The sequence below is a fragment of the Bos grunniens genome, chromosome 21 (assembly GCF_055505025.1).
Source record: "Bos grunniens cultivar Pamir isolate PY7600 chromosome 21, Bosgru_T2T1.0, whole genome shotgun sequence".
Classification (NCBI taxonomy): domain Eukaryota; kingdom Metazoa; phylum Chordata; class Mammalia; order Artiodactyla; family Bovidae; genus Bos; species Bos grunniens.
In genome coordinates this window covers 35,954,948-35,979,264 of record NC_141185.1, presented here as the reverse complement: position 1 = coordinate 35,979,264, position 24,317 = coordinate 35,954,948, and the positions used below count along the sequence as shown (strand labels likewise).

Genomic DNA, 24,317 nt, shown 5'->3' with positions numbered 1-24,317 from the left:
TAAAGCCCTCAGCATCAGAGTGCTGGCTCAGACAGCACACCTGCCCAATCCACTCCATTCAGAGCATGGCCCCGAATCTTCCAGTGAGGTCTGCAAACGGCTTCCCTGTCCTGTGAAATACTCGCTGCTTGTGTCTCCCTGGGCTGGCCTCATGCTGAGCCCAGGCAGCTGGATGGGACCCAGCTTCCTGCAGGGCCAGGGTAAGCACCGCGGAATTGAAGGAGAAGGGGTCACATTTCTCTGTGACCTTGCAGCAACCATGGAAAGAATGGGCTCTGTACTCAGCCTAAGGCTGTGTTTGGATTGCTGGTGTCACCTCGGCGACTTTAACATTGCGTTTCTATTTAGAAGTGTGTTCCCAAGGCTCCCTAATGGAAGCACCAGTCAGGGAGGGACTCATGGAGGTGCTTGCCTCATGCCTCAGGCCCTGGTCAAAGCAGATGTCCTTATTCAGAGAACCAAGTTCAAACACCCGAGAGTCCCCGGGAAGTGCGGTGCTCTGGCCACAGCTCAGGGCTCTCCCGGGCTCACAGATGGCTCTGCCTGCACTTATCCTGGGGACTTAGGGACTGAGCAAGAAAGGGTTGGGGGGTGGCCACCGGAGAACCCACTTTCATTGTCAATCTTGAGGTCAAAGAAAACGAGGGGCTTGTCTTCCACCAGGGAATTGGAGGGGCTGTCGTCCAGGACTCCGAGGGAGCTGGGGCCCTCCAGCTGGAGGTCACTGGACTCGCTGCTGTTGTCGGCCAGCTCTCGGGAGTCCTGCAACACAGAAGAAACCAACAGGTCAGGAGGCTATGGGGGCCGAGAGCAGGCAGCAGCCATGTGAGCCGGTTCCTCGTCAACAGGCGTGTGTGCTGGTGTGTGTGTGAGCGTGGGGCGGGGGGCGATGAGAGTGCGTGAGTATGTCGGGGGGTCTGTGTGTGCCTCAGGGAGGGCCTGTTACTGGGAAAGAGGGGGCACTTCCAAGCGAGTGCCTGAACAGATGTGAACGTGCATGCACACGTGTGAGGGTCATGCGTGTGAATCAGGGCACGTGTGTCAGTGCGTGAGTAGGATGGGATCATGGGGGCAAGTGTGAGTGAGTGTGAAAAAAGTGTGGGGATGAATGCAAATATTGTGTGTGTGTGTGTGTGTGTATGGGGGGTGTGGGTTTGTGGGCCTGCGTTGACACAGGTGTGTGTGCAAGTGTGATACTGTGTGGCTGAGTGTGCACATGGGTGAGCAGGGCTCGGGGGGAGGCTCAGGGAAGGTGTCGGGGCTGAGGTGGGCAGGGCCCAATGTGTCTGCTCCTCGCTTCAACTCCTTGAGCTGACTCAGAACAAACATCATGAACTGGGGGGCGCTGGGGGAAGGAGTCCCATCTCGAACCTCAGGTGTTTCTCTGGAAGGGGCAGGACGCCTGGCTTTTCTTGTCCCCCAGGTGAGCTGAGGGCCCGGCACCCTGCGCAAAGGAGAGGGGAGGGCCGCCCGGCCCCTGGGACGCCACCTCTAGGGGGCACAAGGTGCCTGGCTGTGAGAGTAGTGGAGAGGCGGCGGCTCAGACCCGGGAGCCCTCTGCCATTTGGCGTCCAGAAGACAGCTGCTTAGGCAAGCAGGCTGGGGCTCCACCAGGCTGGGCACCTGAGGCTCTGTTCTCCACCAAGGTGTGAACGCTGTTGAAGGGCCCTGGGGGTGGGAGGGGCTCTAGCTGTAAGCGTTTAGACCCCCGGGGCTGGGGCGAACAAGGGAGGTAGAGCCTTTCATAATATAGGTAATTGCTTATCATCTGCACACCTGGCAAAGCTTGGGGGCCCGCTCAGAACTTCCTGTGTCACCTATGGATATTAACCAGACACCAGGAGGAAGGGACGTGGCCACTGTCACAGGGCCTGCTGAGGGCACTGCTGGGACAGAGTCCAGAGCGGGCCCCAACCTTGCCCTCTGACAGACTGCCCTGGTGGCTGATGGAGTTGGCCTCGCCCGAGGCCTCTCTGAACTCTGACGTCTGGCTGTCGTCCCTGGCCTGGGGCAGAACTAGCCTACTGTCTTCGGCCCTTCCACTCTCCAGGTCAAACCTCTGTTTTACTGAAACTTTAGCCAAGTGCAAAGTCTTTGCTAACCACAACTAAAATGTGCTGGGATTTTCCTGCGAGTGGCTGATTTCTGCTTTATGTGCATTTCATAGCCCTCTCCAACTTCCTCCTAGGCGCTGATAAAAACAGACACTCACTGAGTCCATATAGAGCTGGTTTGGCTTAAAGCAGCCTGTGAGTTTTCTGGGACTTTATATCCGAGGCCCTACTTTGACAAAATATAGGCCTTATGGATCAGTATCCTCGAGTTGGCCACGCATCCAAGGCTGGTTTGGCATGTCCTGCTGAGTCTCTGTCATGCTGTCAGGGCTCCCATGCCTCCCTGGAGGGAGCCTTCTCCGGGAGTCTTCTTTGAAGTTGCTAGAGCACAGACAGGAGACACTACCTTCTTCCCCCGTGGGAGAATCTAGTTGTTTCCTGTCTCCAAGCTTCCAGTGCCTGTTCCGATCACAGGCAGGGGTGCTCTCACACTTGGGCTGGTGGAAACAGCTGGACTCCCCTTGCTGCGGCCTCCCCTGAGCTTCAGGTGAAGTGCCGTCCCCTTGGCCCAGTCTTCTCTGCCACCCACCGACTTGGCCTTCCCCTCTTCCTTCTTCTCTTTGCTCCAAACTGCCAAAGCCCTCACAGTGGCCCTGAGTGCTTCCGTCTGTCTTCCAGGACTGTCTCTTCAGGCTGGAAAGCCAGCGTCTTCTCTTCAGATAGTCCTTTCCAAGACTTGATCTCCCTGGAGAGCAGCATCTTTGAGCTAACTCCCCCATCTTTATTCCAGGGTCACTTATGATAGCCACGAGACCCTCACTTTTTAAGAGCTTCTCGTGGCCCTGGGGTCATTCTCTCTTTTATAGTCATGGAAATATCCTTTGTCCTGAACTTACTGAAGACCCTGCTGGCCGCCTTAATAAAAGAACACCCCTTTCCACTGAGTTGTCAAGGGAGGGAAGGCTGAATCTTCCAGCCCTGACTCCTCTTCCACCCAGATTTCTCTTGCCCTTGGGGACGACCATAAAGTATGGCTACTCCACTGGGCTGGTCTCACAGGAATGCCTTCCACTGAACTCCAGCTAGCACTGCAAGCAGTTCCCCATCCCTGCCTTAAATCCCAGCAGTACAGCTGGGAAGTACTGACATTTAAAAAAGACTTTCCTAAAGACCCAGGGTTAACAGAATCAGCACAGCTGATTATCCAGCTGATATCCAGCTCTGATGCTGGATATCTTTCTGTCCTTCCACGCCCCCCCACTGTCACTCCTCGACCTCATTCCACAATCAGGATTAAGGGGGTGTAGGAGCATGGAGCATAGAGGGGGAGAGTAGCAGAGACCTAAACCCAAGAATCCAGGAGAGGGCCTTTTGTTGGAAAAAGCTTGAGATTTGCTTGGAAGGGAAAGGAATGGCAGCAGAAAGAACCAGAGGGTGGAGGAGATCAGAGCCCTCATGTGAGGACTGGAAAGTGGAAAGTGAGAAAAGGCTTTGAGGGACCAGTGAGTAGGAGATGATGGTGGTGAGTATGAAGGGATGAAGGATTTAAGGAGTGTTGCTGTGAGTTATGAGTTGTATTCTCTGTAATAGTCTTTGAAAGATGACTATATACTAGATAATTGGTTAATGGACTGTGTTTCTTTGACTGCAAAACTGAGCCATGTGGGATCTGGGATATTTCTCAGGATACACAGACAATCAGGATACATGTGCAATCGGGTTCACGAACTCCATTTCACTCATCTTCATCACAGTCAACTTAGCAGATTAACCACATATCAACTTAGCACAGCAGGTGGAATGGCCATACTGAGGTGCTCCTAGGAAGCCGCTAGCTTATCACCTTTCAAAAAACCTCTAGGAGGTTTATCTGGAAAGACCCAGCATCTCCCCTTCCCAACCTGGATCATATCCCAGCATGTATACATCACCTCTGTTCAAGGCTGATACGTACACAAGTGAGCAGCATTTCTTTGACACAGATATTCAATCGAATCCCTCAAGAGGAGAAGGGGGCGACAGAGGATGAGATGGTTGAATGGCATCAACAACTCAATGGACATGAGTTTGAGCAAGCCCTGGGAGATAGCGAAGGACGGGGAAGCCTGGTGTGCTGCAGTCCATGGGGTCGCAGAGTTAGACACGACTTAGTGACTGAACAACACAACCACCTTGATTGTGCATAAGCAGTTTAAAAAAATCTTTATGTCCAGGCTGAGCCCCAGACCAATATAGTTAGACTCCCTGGGGGTGGGACTCAGGAATCTGTCCTTGGTAAGACCCCCAAGTGATAGCAGTGCGCAGCCAGGATTGGGAACAACTGTCCTAATTACGGATTCATTCCACATTTGGGCATCAGCAAAGCAGACAGAAGCCAAGCTCTTTGCTATTCAACATTCTCACCTGAAGTATCTAGTATCGACATTAATGCTAATCTAGAGGCCTTACAAATAGCTGTGAAAAGAAGAGAAGCGAAAAGCAAAGGAGAAAAGGAAAGATATAAGCATCTGAATGCAGAGTTCCAAAGAATAGCAAGAAGAGATAAGAAAGCCTTCCTCAGCGATCAATGCAAAGAAATAGAGGAAAACAACAGAATGGGAAAGCCTAGAGATCTCTTCAAGAAAGTTAGAGATACCAAGGGAACATTTCATGCAAAGATGGGCTCGATAAAGGACAGAAATGGTATGGACCTAACAGAAGCAGAAGATATTAAGAAGAGGTGGCAGGAATACACAGAAGAACTATACAAAAAAGATCTTCACGACCCAGATAATCACGATGGTGTGATCACTCACCTAGAGCCAAACATCCTGGAATGTGAAGTCAGGTGGGCCTTAGAAAGCATCACTACGAACAAAGCTAGTGGAGGTGATGGAATTCCAGTTGAGCTATTTCAAATCCTGAAAGATGATGCTGTGAAAGGGCTGCATTCAATATGCCAGCAAATTTGGAAAACTCAGCAGTGGCCACAGGACTGGAAAAGGTCAGTTTTCATTCCAATCCCAAAGAAAGGCAATGCCAAAGAATGCTCAAACTACTGCACAATTGCACTCATCTCACATGCTAGTAAAGTAATGCTCAAAATTCTTCAAGCCAGGCTTCAGCAATACGTGAACCGTGAACTTCCTGATGTTCAAGCTGGTTTTAGAAAAGGCAGAGGAACCAGAGATCAAATTGCCAACATCCGCTGGATCATGGAAAAAGCAAGAGAGTTCCAGAAAAACATCTATTTCTGCTTTATTGACTATGCCAAAGCCTTTGACTGTGTGGATCACAATAAACTGTGGAAAATTCTGAAAAAGATGGGCATACCAGACCACCTGATCTGCCTCTTGAGAAACCTGTATGCAGGTCAGGAAGCAACAGTTAGAACTGGACATGGAACAACAGACTGGTTCCAAATAGGAAAAGGAGTACGTCAAGGTTGTATATTGTCACCCTGCTTATTTAACTTCTATGCAGAGTACATCATGAGAAATGCTGGACTGGAAGAAACACAAGCTGGAATCAAGGTTGGCGGGAGAAATATCAATAACCTCAGATATGCAGATGACACCACCCTTATGGCAGAAAGTGAAGGGGAACTAAAAAGCCTCTTGATGAAAGTGAAAAAGGAGAGGGAAAAAGTTGGCTTAAAGCTCAACATTCAGAAAACGAAGATTATGGCATCCGGTCCCATCACTTCATGGGAAATAGATGGGGAAACAGTGGAAACAGTGTCAGACTTTATTTTTTTGGGCTCCAAAATCACTGCAGATGGTGACTGCAGCCATGAAATTAAAAGACACTTACTCCTTGGAAGGAAAGTTATGACCAATCTAGATAGCATATTCAAAAGCAGAGACATTACTTTGCCAACAAAGGTCGGTCTAGTCAAGGCTATGGTTTTTCCAGTGGTCATGTATGGATGTGAGAGTTGGACTGCGAAGAAGGCTGAGCGCCGAAGAATTGATGCTTTTGAACTGTGGTGTTGGAGAAGACTCTTGAGAGTCCCTTGGACTGCAAGGAGATCCAACCAGTCCATTCTGAAGGAGATCAGCCCTGGGATTTCTTTGGAGGGAATGATGCTGAAGCTGAAACTCCAGTACTTTGGCCACCTCATGCGAAGAGTTGACTCATTGGAAAAGACTCTGATGCTGGGAGGGATTGGGGGCAGGAGGAGAAGGGGACGACAGAGGATGAGATGGCTGGATGGCATCACTGACTCGATGGACATGAGTCTGAGTGAACTCCAGGAGTTTGTGATGGACAGTGAGGCCTGGCGTGCTGCAATTCATGGGGTCGCAAAGAGTCGGACACGACTGAGTGACCGAACTGAACTGAACTGAGAGGTCCTTGGCTCCTGAGGAACTTTCTCAGCACTTGAGCTTACAATTGGGATCAGATTGGCCAGACACACGCATGCCTGTATTTTGCAGCCAGAAAACCCTAGCTCTTGCAAAGCCTGAAGGCCCCAGAGATACCGCACATGTTATCTGTTAACCCAGATGATCCCATTAGTCAGCCTGTGGTCCCTACGGCCCTCTGTCTCCTGCTCTGGCCCCTCTGCAGGCTCCAGGGGCCACGGCTCCCATCTCCTCAGCCAAGCACCTGTGTCTTTTTCTGATGTGCACACTCACCAGCATCATGGTCCCTCCCCTGGGTCAGTTGCTCCCCTGGGCCTTCCTTCCACTGCCGGTCACCATGCACTTCTTCTGGGGGCTGCCCCCTCGGCAAGGCCACCTCCTGCTTCCACTTTGTCCTGTTGCTACAGGAACTGGGGCATCTTCTGTTCCAAGAGTGGGTGAAGACATCTACCTTTTTCTCCTTTGGCTCTGTTGACACAGGGCCCGCAGTAGAGGTGTGGCTGACCCACCTCATTTTTAAGCACAGTCCTCACCCCAGGTCTCCAGCATCAGACCTGGGACTCCCTCTCCACCCCAAGAGTACAGCCCCACTGCCTCTCCCAGCAGGGGCGAGGTCTCTGACAGAACACCCGTGCTGCTCGAGCAGCCTCTCCCCAGCCCTGCCCACCACACCAGATCAGTGCCAGAGCCCTGACATGTCTGGATTCCAGCCACTGACACAGCTGCAGCCCAAGCTGGGGGCTTGCATGCCCTGGTACACTTGGAAAACACAGTATCTTAGCAGGCCACTATTCCACAGGCGACGTAAGAGACGTGAGTTCAACCCCTGGGTGGGGAAGAGCCCCTGGAGAAAGAAACGGCAACCCACTCCAGTATTCTTGCCTGGAGAATCCCATGGACAGAAAAGCCTGGTGAACTACAGTCCATGGGGTCACAAAGAGGTGGATACAACTAAAGCGACTAAGCAGGCATTCCGAAGCTCTCACACAGCGGCAGGACGGATAAAGGCCACAGGGAGGGGAGGACATGGGAGCCGGGAGCATCCTGCAGACATCACCCTGCCCCCTTCTGCTAAGGAACTCTGGGAGCACCAGGGGTCTGGAAGCGGGCATGGCAGGTGGGTGAGAGACACACCTACTTAGGAGGATCTAATTTGTTTGCTTTGTAAAAAAATTTTTTCCCCAGTAAGTTTCAGACTCCCGTAATGGTTAATTTTAAAAACATGTCTGAAGAACGCCCACACAAAAGTAGTGAGCCTCTGGTTCCCTTGCCTCCAGACCTGGTCTCCAAACACGAGCAGCTGTTTCTAATCATTTAATTCTTTGTAACCTGAAATGCACTTCTCCTTCCTGAGTTGATCAACCTCAGATAGCACCTAGTGGCTTCTTGCCTGACAGCTAAGTGCTAGTCTGACCCCACCCCCGCCCCCACGCCACCAAAATATTGCTGGTTTCAGGACTTCCACCTGACTCTCACGAAGTCTGGCCAGATTAACAGCATTTGAATCCTTCTCTTGCTCTTTCTTTCCCAGGCTTCTACTTCCATCCAGGGTTAGCCTTGTTTTAATGTTATCAAGATTATGGGATAGAAAGAAGTAACCAGCTTTCTGAGGAATTTAGAACATGGTAAGATTCACAAAGTGATTGGCTCTGAGGAATAGTGAAAAGGGTAGGGGGAGTCCTGGGCAGCTCTGGGGTCCCACCTTCTGCAACTAGGCAGATGTGTGCAATTTACGGAGAGGACAAGAGGCAAGGTAAGTTTGAGGTTTCTGTGGGGCATCTGAGTGGAGACACTGGGCGGCTGCTATGCGGCTGTGCGCATGGTTGAGATCATGGGGACAGTGTACAGATTCTAGGAGATGAGATCCCAGAACCTAAGCTGGAAGAACAACATTTAAAAAAACAAAGAGACCTGAAGGGGGAGTGAGGAGGACTTGCAGAGCTGCAGGAGGAAACCTCCTGAACCCAAAGGAAGCAGAGTGTTGGGGCATTAGGACTGAAGGTGACCACTGGACTCAGAGGCACGGAGGTTACCCTGGAGATGGTGGCAGGGCTCACGGGCATGGTGGGGAAAGGCAGGGGACTGGGGCAAGGAAGGAGCACTGAGGGGGTGAAGGTTGAAGGGTAAATGGTTTGTGTGTGGGGGGTGCATGCAAAGATGGGACTTCTCCAGGGTGCTTAGTTACAGCCCACAGGAAGTGTTTGAAGATGCAAATGAGGATGGGGAGATGGAAGGAGGTTCCCAAGGGGGCAGGAGGGCATGGCCAGGGAGAGGAGGAGTGAGTCCTAGAGGGGGGGTCCTCTAGTCCTAACAGAAGGGATGGGGAGGGATGTGATGGGGTCGGGTCAATCGGTCATCAGAGAGCAAGATGTGGGCCGCTGCTACGCCACCTGTCCTGTGGTCCTCCTAGGGCAGGAGGTTCAGCCACCGGCCAAGAGCGAGGGTGGGGAAGAGGGACCAGGGCTAGGGAAGCAGGGGTGCAGCGAGGTGCCATGGAGGGCAGGGGGCGGGGCATGCCCAGGCAGGACGCTAAGGAGCCCAGGAGACAAATCATTTATAGCTTTCCTCCCCTCGACTTTTCTCCAACAGAAGTTGGCCTCCAGGTGGCAGTGCAGAGCAGGGGAAACGAGTGCATCCTTCCAGGGCTGTCTTTGGAGGGCAGGCTACCAGAAGCGGGTGGTGGGGAGACAGGGCACCAAGATTCTGGTGGAAGACTGGCTGAAACGGTGGACCTTGCTGGCTGGTGGGCGGGAGGTAATGGCAGAAGGAACTGGGAGGCAAACAGCCCAAGTCCTGGAAGTAACTGACGGAGAGCTCAAGGAAAAGGAAGCTATGGTCAGTCTGGGCCAGTCTAGAGAGGGAAGGTTCTCAGTGATGGAGTGGTCTGGGGGGAGGAGGCAAGGGGGGTGGGGGTGGCAGCTACAGGGGAATGGGGCAAAGATCCCTGAAAGGTCAAGGAGAGCAGAGGCCAGGGTGGTGCATGTTGAAGTTATCCAGGAAGAAAGCGGGACCCGGGTGGGGAGAGGAGACCTAGGAGGCAGTCTTCCTATACAGTGAGGAGCAGAAGGATGTCTAAGATGAGCTGGGGAAAGTGGGTTCATCTGGAGAGCCCGAGCCTCCGGGGCAGGGAGGACGCTGCCAGATAGCAGAACCAAAACAGTCCAGGAGGCACAGAAGGCCTGGACCCCACCTCCCACCTCTGATGCTTACACAGGGTATGGAGGAAAGAGGGTCACAGCAGCCCCACAGGTGAACCAAGTGTCCGTGCAGAGGAGACAAAGACCACCAGCCAGGAGGAGCTAGGCCCAGCAGGGAATCTGATGGTCATGGAAGAAGGGTTTGCGAGGGTAATCGTTCAATAAGTGTTTATTGAGCAGCCGCACCTGCCAGGGCCTGGGAGCCACACAGTCCCTGCCCTCATGGGCTTACATCCTGGCAGAGGCCCAGTGGGAAGGCTTGGGGTGGGAGAATGGGGCAGTGGGAGTTGCAAAGGGTGCAAGAAGCTTCATCTTGGGCAGAGACTTGAGGATGTGAGGAATGAGAATATCCTGACTGCGGAGGCCTTAAGCCTCTTTGTTCAGAGGTCCACGGAGCCATTCATTCCCTGCTTCATTCTGTGACAAGACTTTCGGGATGCCAACCTGCCAGTCTCCAGGGCTGCAGAGAAGGGAGGCACTTGGGACTCTCAGAGGCTTGTCTGCGGGGTGTCTGTGCCAGTGGGTGGCCTCTCCAGAGGGTGGGGTGGTAGGAAAGCACTTGGAGAGGCCTCCGGGGGGACCTGGGCTGGGGGATTTTCCATGGGGGCCCTGCCAGAATCCCCAAGGGAGATCACTGGTCCAGGAATCTGGGATGCTCTGCCTCCCCCCATTATTCTCCTGTAAAAGGTGTTACGCTGGGAGATCCCAGGGGAATGAGGAAGGGGAAAGATGTTGAGCCACTGGGACACAGAAGGGAAGGGGTCAAGGGGTCGTGCAGCCAGTTGCACCAGGCGGGGTTGGCTGCCTGCTCTTTGGGGGTGGGTGGGATCCTCCTGGGGATTGGCAGGTTGGCTGGGAGGCCCAGTGGTGGCCAGGGTGGTGGCTTGACCCATGGAGGGAGGCCAAGTGCACGTGTGGGCACCATACGTTTTGAGCGGCAGGTGAAAGGTGCTTCGAGGGCGCAGGGCTCTTTGTGCCCCGCGTGACAGGAAGCTGATCCCACGGTGGACGGCGGCTTGCTCCTGGTGACCGGCAGGCTGGCTGGGACTCTCAGCGTCGGGGATGGCAGCTTGCTCGGCAGGATGGTGGGGAGGCCAAGCCGGGGGGCGGCATGTGCCGTGGGACAGACGAGAGGCCTGGAGGGAGTGGGACGCTCGGCGAGCTCTCAGCGGGGGGTGGACGGACGAGGAAGGAGGCAGGACAGCGGTCTCAGTGGGCTCCGCACGCTTTCCAACACAGAACCTCAGACTGAGGGCTGGCAGGGGCCTCAGGGGCCACCCAGTCCAGCCTTCCACTCTAATTCCGATCCTTTTCACCCCTGGGCAGGTGACAGCCCGGCCTCTATGAACCGCTATGAACAAACCTCCAGGGACAGGAGGGTCACAACCCATGCAGCCACTTGTCCCACTGTGGGATGGCTTTAAAGAAAGTTCTTGTTTACATGGAGTCACAATGTGCTAGTCTGGGCCCTGCGTGGTGCTGCCCTGCGCCCTCACACCCCCACGTGGCCCTGCATTGCTGCCGTTAACCGGGGAGCTGGTGTGGGTCCGCCCTCCTCACTGAGACTTAGGAGGGCAGAAAATTGATAAGGAAGCTGCAGACACAGGCATTGGCTAGTCCAGAAAAGACACAGGGCTCTGAAGGGAAGCCCTGTCCAGGTCTTCAGAAAGAATACATGTGATTACTGACGGCTCCTACCCTGGTACGATGGGAGGGCCGGGGCGATCCAGGCCACAGCTGGCAATTGGAGACTAACCTCCAGACAGCTCAGGACTCCCTGCCTCGCTGATAAATCCCCTGGGTGCGAGGTGAGTCTGAGAGTCATCTGCTGGGGCTGTGGCCCCGGGGACCTGAAATGGGCGGAGGCAGTGTCCTGGGCCGGACTTCTGAGCCACTCACCGGGTTCTCAGCATCTGAGTCTTCCGAGCTGCTGATCACCACGACGCGCTCCTCTGAAACGGAGCAGGGGAAATGGGGTTAGGTCCTGCCAGGGCTGCTCATGGACGGAGCCCAGGGTGTGCTCCTGTGGGAATCCTTGCAGGCCAGTGGGCTGGGTGGGTGACATGTGCCCTGAAAGGGGGCTGTCAACATTCAGCGTGCGTGCCAGCATGGATCTGCCTCTTTAGTCGCTCATTTATGTCCGACTCTTTGCAACCCTGTGGACTGTAGCCCGCCAGGCCTCTCTGCCAGTGGAATTCTCCAGGCAAGAATCCTGGAGTGGGTTGCCGTGCCTTCTTTCAGGGGACCCCCAATGCAGGGATCGAACCCGCCTCTCTGACATCTACCTGTGTTGGCAGGCGGGTTCTTTACCACTGGGCCACCTGGGAAGCCAGGATCTGCCTGTATGGAGGGGTTACTCAAGGTGGCTTTCCATCACTGCCTGCTATGCCTTGTCTGTGAAGACTTAATTCAGCTGCTGGCCCTGGAATGATTCAGAACTGACTACCCGTGGAGGGGGTGTGACAAATACCACCTGGTTTGGAACCTTTGGCCATCCTAAAGCAGCACACTGGTTGTTCCGATTCTCAGCTCTGTGAGCCCAGATGTTTCAGTTAAAAGATACTTTAGGTTTACAAAACCTTCTGATTACCAATAGCATTTGTGAGCAAGGATTCTCCATTGGGGCTGAGTGTATGGCCAGGGTCAGGGGTCAGTGTAGGACCTAGAATGAAAACAAAGCTGGACACTGGGTAAAACAGCTCCAGGAAGAACTGTCTTGAACATTCCAGGATTCTGTGTGTTGACCTCCACTTACATGAAAGGACTCCCTGTCTGGCAGTGGCCATAAAAGATACCTTGAACAAGCGAGATACTTTAGGTGGATGGCCTTTGTAAAAAAATTTGGGAACCGATGGGTATGGACTTTACCCAAGTCTTCTCTGAGCATGTGCTAGACACCCACCAACAAACATTGTTTGGGGAGACCTATCCTGTGCAGAGGCATGGTACTGGGTTCAAAAAGGGTGTGTCAGGGGAAGGAGCTAAGGAAATGTGTTCCCCAGGCCATCATGCTCCCTACATGGGCATCCCAGCAAAGCATGGGCTAAACCATCCACTCTCGTGCCACCCCTCCCCGCCCCGCCCCCAGACAAACCCTGGGCTTGCCCTTCCCCATTTGTGGCAGCTGAGGGCAAGATGGAGAAGGCAATGGCACCCCACTCCAGTACTCCTGCCTGGAAAATCCCATGGGCGGAGGAGCCTGGTGGGCTGCAGTCCACGGGGTCCCGAAAAATCACACACGACTGAGTGACTTCACTTTCACTTTTCACTTTCATGCATTGGAGAAGGCAATGGCAACCCACTCCAGTGTTCTCGCCTGGAGAATCCCAGGGACAGGGGAGCCTGGCGGGCTGCCATCTATGAGGTCGCACAGAGTCCGACACGACTGAAGTGACTTAGCAGCAGCAGCAGCAGCAGAGGGCAAGACACACAGGGTATGCTGCTTGCCTTGGGCTTCCTGGGAAGGGCGTCAGGATGCAGAGGAGGGGTCCCACCCAGCCCCTGGAAGACAGCATGCAGGCCTCAGCCCATCCTGCCCATCCCCACTCCCTACCTGTCTCTGCAGGGTCGCCGGTTTGATGGTTGCTCTCGGGCAGGGAGAGCTCATCTCTTATGATGGGGCTCTTGGGGCTGGGGGGCCCATCCAGGTGGGGTGGCGAGACTGCTCTGGAGGTGCTGGGCCTGGGCTGCTCAGGGGAGCTCCAAGCCAACCTAGACTCTTCCCCCTCCTCAGACTCCATCTTGACGGCCTTCCGGGGGCACTCGGTCTGGCAGGCCTTCCTCTTCTGCGGTGTGGCCGTGTTGGTGCCCTCCTGTGCAGTGGGGTGTCACAGGGCAGGGTCAGGAGCCTCCAGGGGACTGGGGCAGTGGGCAGAGACCCAGACCTGTGTGGTAGGAATCTGTTCCCCACCCCATGCCCTTTGCTCCTGCTGTCCCCTTTGCTACCTGCCATGAAGATCACACCTCTCTACACAGAGGCCCTCCCAGGTCAGCAGGCACACTGGCCCTGCTGCTGACCACTGACCACCGATCTCTGCTGGCTTCTGACTGCCATGGGAGGGGCTCCTGCTTGGAGGGAGGCTTCCTAACATGGCAACCAAGAGCTGGGAGAGCACAGAGTAAGTGCCTATTGAGGTCTGGGTTCTCACTTCCATTCCACCTCTTACCACCTAGTGGGATCTGGGCCCTGGGAAGGGGAGGCGAGGGCTGGGGAATATCTTACTTCTCTGAGGGAGGGGTCTTGGATGGAGAAGGCGTATACTGGCACAGGGTGTGCCCCTGGCACCGGCTGTACCACGGCCAATCCTGAGGCTTGCATCTGGTCCCTCGGCACCTCCTCTGGCTGCAAAGTTGGGAAACAAAAGTAGTCAGAAATGACCAGGCAGGGGACTTCCCTGGTGGTCAGGTGGGTAAGTCCCTGCACTCCCAATACAGGGGGCTCAGGTCTGATCCTGGTTGGGGAGCTAGATCTCACATGCCGAAACTAAAGAGCACGTTGCCTCAACTAAGGCCCAGTGCAGCCAAATGAATAAATATAAAAAACAAAAATGACCAGGCAGTATGACCAGCCAGGTCCCCTGGTGTGGGGTCAGCTCAGTCTCCAAGGCCTCACCTAGACATAAGAGCTGGCTCCTGGTCCAATACCCAGAGCCTACTGGGGACCAGAAGTCTTCCTTGCAGCCTCCATGACTTCACCTTCTGGCAACCTTAAGGTGCTGGCATCCCAGGGACTACGTAAATGCCTGTGCATCCTAATGGTGCCAGAAGATGACCTTAGGGATCACACTGCCCAACACCTCAAGGCTTGCTTGACCTCTACTTAGACCCAGTCTAGACAACTCCAGGGCTTCCCTGGTGGCTCAGACAGTAAAGAATCCACCTGTAATATGGGAGACCTGGGTTCAATCCCTGGGTTGAGATGATCCACTGGAAGAGGGCATAGCAACCCACTCCAGTATTCTTGCCTGGAGAATCCTCATGGACAGAGGAGCCTGGCAGGCTACGGTCCACGGCACTGCAGAGTCAGACATGACTGAGTGACTAAGCAGAGACCAGCACAGACAACCCTAGGGACAAAGTGGTGGTGGTGGTCCCTATAATGGTAGGTAGTAGCTCCTCTCTAGCTGCAAATTCATCATAGGGAGGGGACCCTTCCACTGAGCTGACATTGCCCCCTGCCCCATCACCTGTTCACAATAGCCCAAGGGTGGAAGCAGCCCAAACGTCAGCTGATAAAGAGATAAAACATAGGGTAGCCATTCAGGAGAATGCTATTCAGCCATAGAAAGGAATGAAGTTCTGACCACACAAGGTGGATGAACGTTAAACACATCATGCTAAGTGGACAGCTAGCCACAGAAGAATGCATATTGTATGATTCCATTTATCCGAAATATCCAGAAGTGCCAACTGCAGAGACAGCAGACTGCAGGTTGCCAAGGGTTGGGGGAGGTAAAGTGAGGAGTGACTGCTCCGTGTATACAGGCTTTCCTTTTGGGGAAATGAAAGTACAGGAACTATAGTCTGGGACAGTTACACCAGACTGTGAGTGCACTGAATGTCACTGCATGGTACACTTTAAAACAGAGAATTTTACAATGAAATTAGTTTAAAAAAAAGGAGGTGGTACTATGATTATTGCCCATCTACAGAGAAGGAAACCAAGGCACAGAGAAGCGAAGTGATTTCCTAAGGTCATATACCTAATAAGGGCCTGGACCAGGGGCTCGAAACTAGTGTTATTTTTAATTTTTAAAAAATTTGTTTATTTTTGGCTGCATTGGATCTTTGTTGCTTTGTGCGGGCTTTCTCTAGTTGTGGCAAGAGGGGGTTACTCTCCAGTTGCGGTGTGAGGGCTTCTCTTTCTTAGAGCACAGGCTCTAGGCGCATGGGCGCAGTAGTTGCGGCGTGTGGGCTGAGTTGCTCTGCGGCATGTGGAATCTTCCTCGACCAGGGATTGAACCCACGTCCCCTGCACCGGTAGGCAGATTCTTATCCTCTGCGCCAACAGGGAAGTCCGAATCCAGTGCTTTTGAAATGCAGCAAAGTCATGACTAGCATTTTTTGTATTACATAGAACACTACAGAACAGAAAAATCTTATACATTCCACATTTATAAGTGTAATTTATTGCATAAAGCTTCTGTTTTAGCTATAGGTATGTGCATGTGTATACACCAGTAGATTAGATGTAAAATATATCTTTTACAGTGGGTGCTGGTCAAAAAGTTTAAACCACTCCACAGTCATTAAGATGGCCACTACTTAAAAAAAAAGTGTGAATGAGAATGTGGAGAAACTGGAACCGCTGTGGACTGTGCAGCCACTATGGAAAATTTTATGGTGATTCCTCAAAAATTAAAAACAGAATTACTATATGATTCAGCAATTCCACTTCCAGGCAAATATATGTTATATGTATTTGATCACCATTAAAAATAAAAGAATGGGGACTTTACTGGTGGTCCAGTGGTTAAGAATCTGCCTTCTAATGCAGGGGACCTGGGTTCAATCTCTGGTCCAGAAAGATTCCATAGGCTGAGGGGCAGCTAAGTTTGTGTGCCACAACCACTAAGCTTGCGTTCTAAGAGCCTGTGCTCTGCAACGAGAAGCCCCTACATTGAGAAGCATGTACGCCGCAACCAGAGAGGAGCCCCTACTTGCTGCAACTAGAAAAAGCTCGAGTGAGCAATGAAGACCCAGTGCAGCCAGAAAATAAATAAACTTTTTTTAAAAATGAAAAGAGTTCGAAAGGTCTTCGTCTGCCTGTCTGTGTGTGTCTCTGAAAACTGCTGACATGTAAGAGAACCTCTTTCCACGTGGGCTGTGAACTCCCCAAAGGCAGGGCTGGGGTCCTCTCAGCCTCTGCCCCATCTTCCTGACACCCCCTACCCATGTTAATGAAGCAGAGACACACATGAGAGCTCATTAAAGAAAAAAAAAATCATCATGACTGATTCATAGTTATTTTACAGTTTTAAAACAATTTATTTTTTCCATTAAAGTATTGTGACATCATTACAAAAAGAACCAAGGGAGAGAGAGGAAGGACAATGTCCGAGGTGCCGTCCTACCCAAACGCTCCTAGTTAATTACACCAGTTGGTATTTATCATCCTCTCCACCTAGGCATGGGGTGGGGATTAAAATAAATTCCTAAGGCAGGAATGTGGGTCGAAGCAGTGCTTCTCTCCTGGCACAGCCGGACCATGCCTGCCCCCCTCAAGCAGCCGCACCTGTCCTTTGCACTCATGGTGTATGACCCACTTCCATTCCCCAGCTCCATCCATCCCCACCCCCAAGCCTATTACCAAAGTGAAAGCAAGAGAGTCTGCACAGAGCATTCTTCTGATGCTCCAAGTTCAACCTGCTTAGTAACTGGCAGTGAGAGGGCACAAGATGAGACCCAGAAAAATGCCCAGACCTTCTTCACATAAGACAACATAGGCTGTCTTGCTGTTCATTAACTAACGACTGGCACCTGGAAGCCAGAGCAGTCTGTGGCCCTGGGGCACTTTTCACCACCATTCATAACTTCTTTGAAGACCTTTTTTCATTCTAGCATTGTCTATCATATCAAAATAACCTAAAAGCCAAGGAACTGGCTAAATAAATCACGCTACACCTATTTTAGCATGGACCACTATGCAGATGTAAAAAGGCATCAGGAAGCTCCCTGCCTACTGATGAGATAAGAATTCCCAATAGTATTGTGCCCTAGGCATAGTATATATGCGGCACTGTGCTACCTTTGTCCAAAAAAAAAAAGCAAATATATAGTCATATTTGCTTGTAACTACATAAAGAAATTCTGGAAGCATATATAAGAAATAAATAAAGATATAAAGGTAGGCCTTTGCTGGTGGCTCAGTGGTAAAGAATCAGCTTCTCAATGCAGGAGATGCAGGCCTGATCCCTGGGTTGGGAAGATTCCCTGGAGAAGGTAGACAATCCACTCTAGTATTCTTGCCTGGGAAATCTCATGGACAGAGGAGCCTGGCAGGCTACAGTTTATGGGGTTGCAAGAGTCGGACACAATTCAGTGACTAAACAACAATATGGGTGTAAACACTGGTCAGATGGGGGACAAGGTGGGAGGAAGACATTATCACTTTCTATGTTTTTATTACAATTTCTGACCATGAGATTGTATTACTTGTCCTAAATATCCAGAATTAAATGTCCTTTTAAAATTCTATATGTGTGTATATGGGAATGCAGTACCCAAGACAGTTGGGAACTGGCTTGATGTCCTGCCGTTAGCATTAGCATGCTGTGTGGCCTTGGGTTAAGTCACACCCTCTCTTGGGGTCTTAGCTTCATCCTCTATACAACAGCAGGTCAGACTCCAAGATTTCTTCTAACTCTAAAGCTCTCAGATCCTAAGTTCTGCCTCCTACAGGAAGCCTCTTCTGATTGCCTCAACCTACAGCAATTTCTGTCTCCTATGGGCCACGCCATGGAAAAGCTAGAAAGGCTGGCTGCCCTCACCAGAAGACCTGCTTTCCATGGAGGACCAGTCAATCCTGGGCCCAGCTCCTTGACAGGCACACACACCTGGATGACCAGGATGGGGAGCAGACCAGGTGCCCGATCCAGGGAGGAATTGAAAAAGCTTATCCTGGGAGAGAGGAGAAATGCATGCAAGTAGCCAAGAGGACAGGTTAACAGGATGCCACTGCATTTGCACCCAGGGATATGTTCTAAGAGCACTGCAGAGATGGGAGTGGCTCAAGCCTCAAGAATGAGCAAGCTTCCTGTCCCTGGAGGTATGTGCATGGTGCCTGGACAGTCACAGGTCAGTGGTGCTGCAGAGGGAATGACCACATGAGAGGGAGTGCAGGCGCTTTCCAACCCTGAATACTATGGCTCTCAGGACTGTGATGGCCCTGAAATCACATCGATGGAGCCCAGGCTGCTGTGATCACTGCCTGACTCCTGGCCTCATTCTCCATTCCTCTCCAGAACCCTATGTGGGGGAAGGGCCACATATCTGGAGTGGGGCGCACAGAGGGGAGGGTCATCTGCCATGTCTATCAAGGGCCTGCCTGCCAGGGACCACTGCTTTATCTCCTGTCCATCGCTGGGCCTAACACCTCCTGGAGACTTACTATGACATCAAGACCTACGATGGCACTTAGGAGCCCAGAGCCAGCCAGCCCTTCCTCTGCCCCCTCCCACTGAAGGCTCCAGTCCAGGCCCTGCTGTCATTCTCTCAGTTGCTCCCTCTCCTCTGTCACCTGCAGACACGGGGACAGCAAGACTCAGTTTCCTTTCCAACAGAGGGGAGCTCCCAACCCACCCGGCCTGCAGGATGGACCACCTCCCCTTCAAACCTCAAGTCCATCTCACCGGGTCAGTGCCACAGGTGTCTCTGGGAGTGCTGGCAGCTTCTGGGCTGGCTCTCCTGGATAGAGCTGCATCTGGAGAACACAGAGAAGGTCATGGGCAGGTCAGGGACATCCCTGGTGAGACGCATCCTGTCTTAGGACAGTGACAAAGAAAACATTCCTGTTGCTTTTCCTGGAGACCCCTTTTCCAGGGCCTCTGGCAGCTCCATGGAGTGGCTGTAGTTGGAAAGAAAGCTCCCTGATTGCAGTGGGCATGAACTCACCTAGAAGGAAGAGAGAGGTGGCATGGGAGAGTGCTTGCCTTTGGCTCCAGACCCCAAGCACAGCTCTCTCCAACTTGGGGCTGTCACCAAGGCAAAGCACGGACAATCCTAACAGCGTTACTGCTCACCGATTTCTCTGCACACTGAGAGCTCCATGACACTCTTCTGACCTGTGGCCCATTTTTATTAAATCTAAATCTCTCATGCTGGAAGATAAAATAACTCCTTTCTCTGCCACCACCGAGGCAAGCTGTTTAAACTCTATGGAGGTTGTTTCCTGTACATGCGGTAATAGTTACCGCCTAGGCAGAGAAGGCGCATGTCCATGCTAGGACTGCATTTTGATGAATCCACATCCACTAGCTCCGAGGACAGGAGTGGGCAGGTCTCCATCACTGCCATCTGCCCAAGAACCTTCAGATTCTGAGGCTTCCCTCCCCTTTCTCAGTGAAAGGGCATCCTCACACCAGAGCCGGAGATTTTGTCAAAGAGCCATTTCAGCCTCCCCACCTCAGAGGCCCTCCTGTGCAGCCCGTGTCTCTTGGAAGCCTCTGTGCTGCCTCCAGCGTCTAGAAAGCTGCTGTAACTCCTGGATTTGGGCTACAGAGCCAAGCACTCTCATTCTCCAGCCACATGACGTGCCCTAACCTTGTCTCCCATTTGGACTGGACAACTCCAGGTCAGAAACTGGTCCTGTCTCCCCACTTCCCCAGTGCCCAGGCAGGGCCCACAAAGGTAGGCAGCTAGTCCAGATGGCAGGCCATCCGAGGGGCAAAAGATCCCCTCCACTGAGCCTGGTTTTGGGTAAGCACCCAACCAGGGGATGGGGGTGGGGGGCAGGAGCGGTGGTGGTGGTAGTGGTAGTGGTCGGTCCCTCTGGGCTAAAATGATACAGGGTATGGTTCTCAGCTTTATAATTTCTTAAGTCCCTTGAGGGGCTTCCCCCAGTGGCTCAAGCGGTAAGGAATTTGCTTGCAATGCAGGATACCGGGGTTCAATCCCGGGGTCGGGAAGATTCCCTGGAGAAGGAACTGGCAACCTATTCCAGTCCCTCTTGCCTGGAGAATTCCATGGACAGAGGAACCTGGTGGGCTACAGTTCATGGGACCACAGAGTTGGACACAACCGAGTGACTTTCACTTTCAACTTCCTTAAGAGTCACAAGATCACAACTAATACTTAGGGTCTTGTAAATTAGTCAGAGGTGACCCTTCTGGGTGGCTGCAAGCTTCTGCTCCCCCAGACTTATCCTGCTCTTGTAACCTACGATGTGATCAAACCCAAGAGACTTAATAAAACCCCCAGTTTCCTCTTATGTCACATGGGGCTGATCTTTTCCACCTGCCTTTCCCCAGGGGCAGTAGCAGGCCCAAGCCCTCCCAGGGTAAACAGGCCAGCCATGAGGTGATGGTGGCTTACCTGTACCCCGGGTGATGCAAGAGACGAGGTCCTGCAGGCGCACCCTGAATTCGTCGAAGCTGTCTGTGTGCACGGTGGCTCGCAGGCTCTGGGGCTCCTCCTGGCGCAGCTGGTGGAGTGCCTTGCGCAGGAAGTCATGCATGTCCAGCACCTCCTGATCTGAGGCGTAGAGTTTCATCCTCTGCACCAGCACGCTGCCCATACGGATCCGCTGCAGTACGGCATCCAGCCGGCCCAGCTGGCCCGCTATCTCTTCATAGTCGCGCTGGTACCGCGCACCCACGCCTTGCAGCAGCTCACGCTCCTGCTCTAGCACGTGCGCTACCACCTCGCGCACTCGCTCACGGATGAACTCCTCAGTGTCGGCGCGTACGCGGCCCAGCTGGCTGATGGCAGAGCGCATCTGCGCCTGCGCTGCCCCAAAGGTGCGGTCCTGCTCCTGCAGGTCCTGGGTCATGGTGTCCAGCTCATCCTGCCGCTGCTGGATCTCCATGCTGATGTCACACTTGAGCTCGCTGTGGCCCCTATCCAGGAGCGCGCAGGAGCAGCACAAGGGCTTGGAGCAGCCTCGGCAGTAGATGCTGTGGACACAGAAGGTTGGGCTGATTTAGGGCATTCCTGCTTTCTTTTTCTCTTTAAATGTTCTTTATTAAATGCCTCTTCAAAACAGTTACAAAACTTTGAATCCTGGTATGTTTCTACATCTGTGCTTTTCTCAGTTCAGTGTTTCTGGTTATGGTGATAGTATCCAAACTACTAATAAAACTTATTGGAACATAAAAAAGTTACTAAAGTAGCAATAGTCCATCCGTGAAATACTGTATATTAACACATATACGTAATTTAGAAAGACAGTAACAAAGATCCTACATGCAGGGCAGCAAAAGGGGCACAGATGTAAAGAACAGACTTTTGGACTCTATGGGAGAAGGCGAGGGTGGGATGATTTGAGAGAATAGCATCGAAATGTGTACATTCCCATATGTAAAACAGATGACCAGTGCAAGTTTGATGCGTGAAGCAGGGTACCCAAAGTTAGTGCTCTGGGACAACCCAAAGGGATAGGGTGGGGAGGGAGATGGGAGGGGGTTTCAGGATGGGGCGACACATGTATACCCATGGCTGATTCATTTCGATGTATGGCAAAAATCATCACAATATTGTAAAGTAATTATCCTCCAATTAAATAAATCTTTTTTTTTTTTTTTTTTAAGCAGAGTTAATCATCATCAGAAGCACCCAGCACTTCTGAATTTCTTTTCTCCACCTCAGAGGCAACCAGGAGAGCATCCTTCACACCTCTGGCTCTTCAAACCACTTCACATGAATATTCACACTCTTCTGCTGCTGCTGCTAAGTCGCTTCAGTTGTCCGACTCTGTGCGACCCCATAGACTGCTAGCAGAATTCTAAGGACTTGATACATTTCATCCCACTTAATCCTCGGTAGAGTTTCTTAAGAGAACTATTATTATCCTCACTTCACAGATAGAAGAAATCAAGATGTTCAGAGGTTAAATAACTGACTCATACCTACAACAATTTTGGGCAGGCTGATGTTTTTGTTTTGTTTTTTTTAAATCAGATCATGCTAAACGATTATTTTGTAACTTCCTTCTCTAATTTAACTTTTGTTCAGGACACTCCCCATCTAGGTCTACAAGCATTATCTTCAGTTCAGTTCAGTCGCTCAGTTGTGTCCTACTCTTTGCAACCCCATAAACCGCAGCACCCCACGCCTCCCTGTCCATCACCAACTCCCGGAGTCCACCCAAACCCATGTCCATTGAGTCGGTGATGCCATCCAACCATCTCATCCTCTGTCGTCCCCTTCTCCTCCTGCCCTCAGTCTTTCCCAGCATCAGGGTCTTTTCCAATGAGTCAGCTCTTCGCATCAGGTGGCCAAAGTATTGGAGTTTCAGCTTCAACATCAGTCCCACCAATGAACACCCAGGACTGATCTCCTTTAGGATGGACTAATGTATTCTTTAATAGCTCCATTACATTCCAGATGGACCACACTGACTCAGTCATTGTATTAATAATGCACTGGACCACTTTAGTGGAAGACAGTTTTTCCACAGGGTGCGTGGGCGGGGTGTGTGCAGGGGAGGGGGAGGGGTTGGAGGAGGGGTGGCGAGGGGTGGTTCAGGCAGTAATGAGAGCAATGTGAAGCAGCAGATGAAGCCTCCTTAGGTTTCTGACCAGGGTGGGTCTGCAGCCCAGGGTGTTGCAGAACTCCGTGTTAACGGGCATTCTGGTGATTTCCTGTTTGTGCATTTCCCCCCAATATGGACAATGCTTTATGTAGCCTAATGCATAGATCCTTTTGTTTCTATGAAATATATTACAAAATAATAGAATTGCTAAGAGAGTGTATATTTTTATTGAATATATTTTAGCCAGCAGACACTTCCATAGTATTTACTATATTAAGACACTTATAAACATTTCACAAATATCAACTCACTTAATCCTTATAACAATTTTATGGAGTGGGAATTATCATTGTTCCCATTTTAAGGATGGAGAAACTAAGCATGAGGTACAATAACTTGTTCAAGGTCACACAATTAGAAAGTGATAGAGTCCAGAAGTAGGCAGAATTCTGTAGTAGGCAGAATAATGGTGTACATTCAAGTACTGATTCCTGGAACCTGAATATGACATGTCACATGGCAAGAAGGGCTTCCCTGATAGCTCAGTTGGTAAAGAATCCGCCTGCAACACAGGAGACCCCAGTTCAATTTCTGGGTTGGGAAGATCCCCTGGAGAAGGGATAGGCTACCCACTCCAGTATTCTTGGGCTTCCCTTGTGGCTCAGTTGGTAAAGAATCCACCTGCAATGAGAGAGACCTGGGTTTGATCCCTGGGCTGGGAAGATCCCCCGGAGAAGGGAAAGGCTACCCACTCCAGTATTCTGACCTGCAGAATCCCATGGACTGTATAGGGCATGGGGTCGCAAAGAGTTGGACTTGACTGAGTGACTTTCACTTCATTTCACATGGCAAAAAGGACTTGATAGGTGTGATTACATTAAGGATCTTGAGATGGGAAGATTATCTTGGATTATCTGGGTGGACCCAATGTAATCACTGCTGCTGCTGCTGCTGCTAAGTCGATTCAGTCGTGTTCGACTCTGTGTGATCCCACAGACAGCAGCCCACCGACTCTGTGCGACCCCATAGACGGCAGCCCACCAGGCTCCCCGTCCCTGGGATTCTCCAGGCAAGAACACTGGAGTGGGTTGCCATTTCCTTCTCCAGTGCATGAAAGGGAAAAGTGAAAGTGAAGTTGCTCAGTCGTGTCCGACCCTCAGCGACCCCATGGACTGCAGCCTTCCAGGCTCCTTCATCCATGGGATTTTCCAGGTAAGAGTACTGGAGTGGGGTGCCATTGCCTTCTCCAAATGTAATCACAGGAGACCTCATAGGGGAAAGAGGAGAGAGGCAGGAGAGTGAGAGAGGGAGAGGAAGTGGAGGTCACAGTGATACTGCCCTGGTGGCTTTGAAGGCGGCAGGGGATCATGAAATACAGAATGCAGGCAGGGACTTCCCTGGAGGTCTAGTGGCTAAGACTCTGCTTTCGATCCCTGGTCAGGGAACTAGATCCCACATGCCAAAACTAAACATTCCATGTGCTGCAACTAAGGCTGGGAGCAGTCAAATAAATAAATAAACAATATTTTTT

General features: G+C 51.8%; 1 protein-coding gene and 1 long non-coding RNA gene across 6 annotated transcripts in view; one reads left to right on the top strand and one right to left on the bottom strand.

Moving 5' to 3' along the window:
* The window catches only part of PML (PML nuclear body scaffold), a 55,530-nt gene that overhangs the window by 2,867 nt on the left and 28,346 nt on the right, over positions 1 to 24,317 (bottom strand). For 2 of the 4 annotated variants that reach the window (XM_086365265.1, XM_086365269.1), the window contains exons 3-8: positions 20,629 to 21,209; positions 18,948 to 19,018; positions 13,820 to 13,939; positions 13,151 to 13,409; positions 11,497 to 11,549; positions 612 to 762 (exon numbers count right to left, since the gene is read on the bottom strand). In XM_086365265.1, the coding sequence (XP_086221391.1) occupies positions 612 to 762; positions 11,497 to 11,549; positions 13,151 to 13,409; positions 13,820 to 13,939; positions 18,948 to 19,018; positions 20,629 to 21,209 (1,235 nt within the window). Of the gene's footprint in view, positions 1 to 611; positions 763 to 9,748; positions 10,824 to 11,496; positions 11,550 to 13,150; positions 13,410 to 13,819; positions 13,940 to 18,947; positions 19,019 to 20,628; positions 21,210 to 24,317 lie in introns of those variants that run through there. The other 2 variants (XM_086365267.1, XM_086365268.1) reach the window with 2 other exon arrangements.
* LOC147349371 (uncharacterized) lies at positions 657 to 22,997 on the top strand. Of its 2 annotated transcripts, XR_015150445.1 has the most exons (3): positions 663 to 786; positions 7,932 to 21,053; positions 21,846 to 22,997. It is a non-coding gene; the product is annotated as an uncharacterized LOC147349371 (long non-coding RNA). The 2 variants fall into 2 exon arrangements; XR_015150444.1 differs by lacking the exon at positions 7,932 to 21,053 and having other exon boundaries at positions 657 to 786.